The sequence below is a fragment of the Oncorhynchus gorbuscha genome, linkage group LG10 (genome assembly GCF_021184085.1).
Source record: "Oncorhynchus gorbuscha isolate QuinsamMale2020 ecotype Even-year linkage group LG10, OgorEven_v1.0, whole genome shotgun sequence".
Taxonomy (NCBI): Eukaryota; Metazoa; Chordata; class Actinopteri; order Salmoniformes; family Salmonidae; genus Oncorhynchus; species Oncorhynchus gorbuscha.
Genome location: NC_060182.1, coordinates 98,160,827 through 98,168,326, shown reverse-complemented (window position 1 = coordinate 98,168,326; position 7,500 = coordinate 98,160,827). Strand labels below are relative to the sequence as shown.

Genomic DNA, 7,500 nt, shown 5'->3' with positions numbered 1-7,500 from the left:
TGGAATTGAAATGGAATTGACCCCCAACCAGTTAGTCTGTGGTGTGTCTGTCCTAGTTGTTCTGTGGTGTTTCTGTCCTAGTTGTTCTGTGGTGTTTCTGTCTCACCAGATCAACGACGGTCTCTCTCAGCTCTCTGACTTTCTCCTCCAGGTCTAGATTCCTCTCTGTCAGAGTCTCCACCATCTCCTCAGCTCCTAGTGCCCCATCTACCTGGAACACAGATCACAACACAACCATCAGCCCCATCAACACAGCCATCAGTCCCATCAACACAGCCATCATCCCCATCAACACAACCATCAGCCCCATCAACACAACCATCAGCCCCATCAACACAGCCATCAGCCCCATCAACACAGCCATCAGCCCCATCAACACAGCCATCAGCCCCATCAACACAACCATCAGCCCCATCAACACAGCCATCAGCCCCAACAACACAACCATCAGCCCCATCAACACAACCATCATTCCCATCAACACAGCCATCAGCCCCATCAACACAGCCATCAGCCCCAACAACACAACCATCATCCCCATCAACACAACCATCAGCCCCATCAACACAACCATCATTCCCATCAACACAGCCATCAGCCCCACCAACACAGCCATCAGCCCCAACAACACAACCATCAGTCCCATCAACACAGCCATCAGCCCCATCCACCTGGAACACAGAGCACAACACAACCATCAGCCCCATCAACACAGCCATCATCCCCATCAACACAACCTTCAGCCCCATCAACACAACCATCAGCCCCATCAACACAGCCATCAGCCCCATCAACACAACCATCAGCCCCATCAACACAACCATCATCCCCATCAACACAACCTTCAGCCCCATCAACACAACCATCAGCCCCATCAACACAGCCATCAGCCCCATCAACACAACCATCAGTCCCATCAACACAACCATCAGCCCCATCAACACAACCATCATTCCCAACAACACAACCATCAGCCCCATCAACACAGCCATCAGCCCCATATACCTGGAACACAGACCACAACACAGCCATCAGCCCCATATACCTGGAACACAGACCACAGCTCACTCTCAAACACATACAGTGGGGCAAAAAGTATTTAGTCAGCCACCAATTGTGCAAGTTCTCCCACTAAAAAAGAAATAATGTAATAATGTAATTTTCATCATAGGTACACTTCAACTTCAACGAAGTATTGAGATAAACTTTTGTTATTGACCAAATACTTATTTTCCACCATAATTTGCAAATAAATTCAGAAAAAAATCCTACAATGTGATTTTCTGGTTTTTCATTTTGTCTGTCATAGTTGAAGTGTACCTGTGATGAAAATTACAGGCCTCTCTCATCTTTTTAAGTGGGAGAACTTGCACAATTGGTGGCTGACTAAATACTTTTTGCCCCACTGTATGTGTTTGACAGTAAGGGTTGGAGAGTGAGCTGCGTTCAGGGGATCGAGGTGTTTGAGAGTGAGGGTTGGAGAGTGAGCTGCGTTCAGGGGATCGAGGTGTTTGAGAGTGAGGGTTGGAGAGTGAGCTGCGTTCAGGGGATCGAGGTGTTTGAGAGTGAGGGTTGTAGAGTGAGCTGCGTTCAGGGGATCGAGGTGTTTGAGAGTGAGGGTTGGTGAGTGAGCTGCGTTCAGGGGATCGAGGTGTTTGAGAGTGAGGGTTGGAGAGTGAGCTGCGTTCAGGGGATCGAGGTGTTTGAGAGTGAGGGTTGGAGAGTGAGCTGCGTTCAGGGGATCGAGGTGTTTGAGAGTGAGGGTTGGAGAGTGAGCTGCGTTCAGGGGATCGAGGTGTTTGAGAGTGAGGGTTGGAGAGTGAGCTGCGTTCAGGGGATCGAGGTGTTTGAGAGTGAGGGTTGGAGAGTGAGCTGCGTTCAGGGGATCGAGGTGTTTGAGAGTGAGGGTTGGAGAGTGAGCTGCGTTCAGGGGATCGAGGTGTTTGAGAGTGAGGGTTGGAGAGTGAGCTGCGTTCAGGGGATCGAGGTGTTTGAGAGTGAGGGTTGGAGAGTGAGCTGCGTTCAGGGGATCGAGGTGTTTGAGAGTGAGGGCTGGAAGCAGACGTTACAACATCACCCAAGTAATCATCACTTCCGAGCGCAGCTGCACGCGACCCGATCGTAACGCCCGTGGTAAATTTGGTTTGACTTTGGATATCCCGACGGGGCTAATTATCAACCATCAGTAAATGACACAATGTACATGGGACAATATAAACAAGTTTAAATAGCTCAACATTTCAATGACTTAAAAACCTCAAACCTACTATAAATTGTAGAAATTCAAATACAAACTAAATATTGTCCCATTTACATTGTGTAATTTATTGACTGTCCCTAACTAGCCCCGGAGATAGGCTATCCAAAGTCAAACCTATTTTGCCGCTGTCGCACACCAGCCAGCTGAAGCTAATTGGCGAATGAAGTTGGTTAGCACTAACTAGCCTAAGCTACTTCTAGACACAAGACCAGGGCCCGGGTTTCGCAAAAGCATCTTAAGGCTAAATTCATCGTTAGGTTTTTAGGAGCATTGTTAAAATCTCGGAGCTGTTTCCCAAAACAATCGTAATTAACGTTGCACTTGACAACGCTCGTAATCGAACACCTGCATCGTTAGATGCTATTTTGCCCTCAAACACAGATCTCCGCTAAAAACACAGAATCAATTGGTTTATCTCTCTGTGACACCGATAACTTCCGAACAAAGTTGACTTCATATACAAAGCTGTCTTTCCAATCGATTCAAACACTCAACGTATAAAAATATTATTCAAATGAAAACCGAGATAACAACATAATATATATATATATAGTAGGTTGTATGCTTATCTTAATCATGTTCAATCAATTGAGTTATATTTTGCTACTTGTAGGCTACTGTCTGTAATTTGACTCAGTATATTTCATGCTGCGTAGCCTAGCGTGATCAATGATGTGCCAAATCAGGGATTTAGTAAATTTTTATTCGGTAAGCATTAGTATAATCCGCCTCAATATTTGCAGCTGTAGGTGATAATAGGAGCTGATCCGTCTTGACATTATAATTATATAATGAGGTAAGATTAGAATGTAGAAAGCTTATCCGAGGACAGCGCTCCCCTTTCTTTGGAAGTATGCTTGGGGTCATTGTCCTTGTTGGAGTCCCCTGTGTATGACCTTCTGCCTGCCCCTGGACCTAGCTACCTGCCCCTGGACCCAGCTATCTGCCTCCTCCTGTGTATGACCTTCTACCTGCCCCTGGACCCAGCTACCTGCCCCTGGACCCAGCTACCTGCCTCCTCCTGTGTATGACCTTCTGCCTGCCCCTGGATCCAGCTACCTGCCCCTGGACCCAGCTACCTGCCTCCTCCTGTGTATGACCTTCTGCCTGCCCCTAGACCCAGCTACCTGCCTCCTCCTGTGTATGACCTTCTGCCTGCCCCTAGACCCAGCTACCAGCCTCCTCCTGTGTATGACCTTCTGCCTGCCCCTAGACCCAGCTACCTGCCTCCTCCTGTGTATGACCTTCTGCCTGCCCCTGGACCTAGCTACCTGCCCCTGGACCCAGCTACCTGCCTCCTCCTGTGTATGACCTTCTGCCTGCCCCTGGACCCAGCTACCTGCCTCCTCCTGTGTATGACCTTCTGCCTGCCCCTGGACCCAGCTACCTGCCCCTGGACCCAGCTACCTGCCTCCTCCTGTGTATGACCTTCTGCTTGCCCCTGGACCCAGCTACCTGCCTCCTCCTGTGTATGACCTTCTGCCTGCCCCTGGACCCAGCTACCTGCCTCCTCCTGTGTATGACCTTCTGTCTGCCCCTAGACCCAGCTACCTGCCTCCTCCTGTGTATGACCTTATGCCTGCCCCTGGACCCAGCTACCTGCCCCTGGACCCTGCTACCTGCCCCTGGACCCAGCTACCTGCCCCTGGACCCTGCTACCTGCCCCTGGACCCAGCTACCTGCCCCTGGACCCATCTACCTGCCCCTGGACCCATCTACCTGCCCCTGGACCCATCTACCTGCCCCTGGACCCTGCTACCTGCCCCTGGACCCAGCTACCTGCCCCTGGACCAATCTACCTGCCCCTGGACCCTGCTACCTGCCCCTGGACCCATCTACCTGCCCCTGGACCCATCTACCTGCCCCTGGACCCATCTACCTGCCCCTGGACCCATCTACCTGCCCCTGGACCCAGCTACCTGCCCCTGGACCCATCTACCTGCCCCTGGACCCATCTACCTGCCCCTGGACCCATCTACCTGCCCCTGGACCCATCTACCTGCCCCTGGACCCTGCTACCTGCCCCTGGACCCTGCTACCTGCCCCTGGTCCCTGCTACCTGCCCCTGGACCCTGCTACCTGCCTCCTCCTGTGTATGACCTTCTGCCTGCCCCTGGACCCAGCTACCTTCCTCCTCCTGTGTATGACCTTCTACCTGCCCCTGGACCCAGCTACCTGCCTCCTCCTGTGTATGACCTTCTGCCCTGCCCCTGGACCCAGCTACCTGCCTCCTCCTGTGTATGACCTTCTGCCTGCCCCTGGATCCAGCTACCTGCCTCCTCCTGTGTATGACCTTCTGCCCTGCCCCTGGACCCAGCTACCTGCCTCCTCCTGTGTATGACCTTCTGCCTTCCCCTGGACCCAGCTACCTGCCCCTGGACCCAGCTACCTGCCCCTGGACCCTGCTACCTGCCCCTGGACCCTGCTACCTGCCCCTGGACCCATCTACCTGCCCCTGGACCCTGCTACCTGCCCCTGGACCCATCTACCTGCCCCTGGACCCTGCTACCTGCCCCTGGACCCTGCTACCTGCCCCTGGACCCTGCTACCTGCCCCTGGACCCAGCTACCTGCCCCTGGACCCTGCTACCTGCCCCTGGACCCAGCTACCTGCCTCCTCCTGTGGTCCTTTACCAATAAAACACCTGCTGCGCCCTGAGCTTGAAACCAGCACTCTGTCTCCCATCATGTCTCCCATCATATTCATTACAGCTGAGGGCATATGGGCATGATTGAAATAGAAGGAAGGAAAACTATTGCATAGCCTTAATTCCGTGACATACAATTTGTTTTCCTTAATCATCTCGTAAATCTCAGTTTTGGACGAGACTGACTTTATGACCAAAATGATCCTATTTACACTTGAGTCAATTGTTCCACTAGAAAAAGGTTTCCGTCTCATATCTATGGCTGTTTTCAACCAGAGAAGTTGCTCTTTTCCGATTCAGTCGGGAAAAACTAAATCTGTAGAGCTTATTAATAATGTAAATGGTATATAGATAAAGACACTTACAGTTATGGATGTAAATATGTAAAGATAGATCAGAGCTCTGTATTTATTTGGACAGTGAAGCATAAATAAATGTGTCTCTATACTCCAGCATTTTGGACTTGAGATAAAAAATAAATGTGTCTCTATACTCCAGTATTTTGGATTTGAGATAAAAATAAATGTGTCTCTATACTCCAACATTTTGGACTTGAGATAAAAATAAATGTTTCATATTAGGCAACAGTACAAAATGTCACCGTTTATTTGAGGGTATTTTTGTTTCTTAACAACACTATCAACAAGGCAGGTCCTACAGGCCCTAGTTTCTACCTTCTTAACAACACTATCAACAAGGCAGGTCCTACAGGCCCTAGTTTCTACCTTCTTAACAACACTATCAACAAGGCAGGTCCTACAGGCCCTAGTTTCTACCTTCTCAACAACACTATCAACAAGGCAGGTCCTACAGGCTCTAGTTTCTACCTTCTTAACAACACTATCAACAAGGCAGGTCCTACAGGCCCTAGTTTCTACCTTCTCAACAACACTATCAACAAGGCAGGTCCTACAGGCTCTAGTTTCTACCTTCTTAACAACACTATCAACAAGGCAGGTCCTACAGGCTCTAGTTTCTACCTTCTCAACAACACTATCAACAAGGCAGGTCCTACAGGCTCTAGTTTCTACCTTCTTAACAACACTATCAACAAGGCAGGTCCTACAGGCCCTAGTTTCTACCTTCTTAACAACACTATCAACAAGGCAGGTCCTACAGGCCCTAGTTTCTACCTTCTCAACAACACTATCAACAAGGCAGGTCCTACAGGCCCTAGTTTCTACCTTCTCAACAACACTATCAACAAGGCAGGTCCTACAGGCCCTAGTTTCTACCTTCTCAACAACACTATCTACAAGGCAGGTCCTACAGGCCCTAGTTTCTACCTTCTTAACAACACTATCAACAAGGCAGGTCCTACAGGCTCTAGTTTCTACCTTCTCAACAACACTATCAACAAGGCAGGTCCTACAGGCCCTAGTTTCTACCTTCTTAACAACACTATCAACAAGGCAGGTCCTACAGGCCATAGTTTCTACCTTCTTAACAACACTATCAACAAGGCAGGTCCTACAGGCCCTAGTTTCTACCTTCTTAACAACACTATCAACAAGGCAGGTCCTACAGGCCCTAGTTTCTACCTTCTTAACAACACTATCAACAAGGCAGGTCCTACAGGCCCTAGTTTCTACCTTCTTAACAACACTATCAACAAGGCAGGTCCTACAGGCCATAGTTTCTACCTTCTTAACAACACTATCAATAAGGCAGGTCATAGAGGCCCTAGTTTCTACCTTCTTAACAACACTATCAACAAGGCAGGTCCTACAGGCCCTAGTTTCTACCTTCTTAACAACACTATCAACAAGGCAGGTCCTACAGGCCCTAGTTTCTACCTTCTTAACAACACTATCAACAAGGCAGGTCCTACAGGCCCTAGTTTCTACCTTCTTAACAACACTATCAACAAGGCAGGTCCTACAGGCCCTAGTTTCTACCTTCTTAACAACACTATCAACAAGGCAGGTCCTACAGGCCATAGTTTCTACCTTCTTAACAACACTATCAATAAGGCAGGTCATAGAGGCCCTAGTTTCTACCTTCTTAACAACACTATCAACAAGGCAGGTCCTACAGGCCCTAGTTTCTACCTTCTTAACAACACTATCAACAAGGCAGGTCCTACAGGCCCTAGTTTCTACCTTCTTAACAACACTATCAACAAGGCAGGTCCTACAGGCCCTAGTTTCTACCTTCTTAACAACACTATCAACAAGGCAGGTCCTACAGGCCCTAGTTTCTACCTTCTTAACAACACTATCAACAAGGCAGGTCCTACAGGCCCTAGTTTCTACCTTCTTAACAACACTATCAACAAGGCAGGTCCTACAGGCCCTAGTTTCTACCTTCTTAACAACACTATCAACAAGGCAGGTCATAGAGGCCCTAGTTTCTACCTTCTTAACAACACTATCAACAAGGCAGGTCCTACAGGCCCTAGTTTCTACCTTCTTAACAACAAGGCAGGTCCTACAGGTCCTAGTTTCTACCTTCTTAAACAACACTATCAACAAGGCAGGTCCTACAGGCCCTAGTTTCTACCTTCTTAACAACACTATCAACAAGGCAGGTCCTACAGGCCCTAGTTTCTACCTTCTTAACAACACTATCAACAAGGCAGGTCATAGAGGCC

The 7,500-nt window shown here is 49.0% G+C and overlaps 1 protein-coding gene across 9 annotated transcripts in view; it reads right to left on the bottom strand.

The window, feature by feature from the left end:
- LOC124046819 (dynactin subunit 1-like) overlaps positions 1-7,500 on the bottom strand; it is an 808,447-nt gene that overhangs the window by 42,351 nt on the left and 758,596 nt on the right. For all 9 annotated transcript variants that reach the window (XM_046367577.1, XM_046367575.1, XM_046367576.1 and 6 more), the window contains one exon: positions 107-211. In XM_046367577.1, the coding sequence (XP_046223533.1) occupies positions 107-211 (105 nt within the window). The remainder of the gene's footprint in view (positions 1-106; positions 212-7,500) is intronic.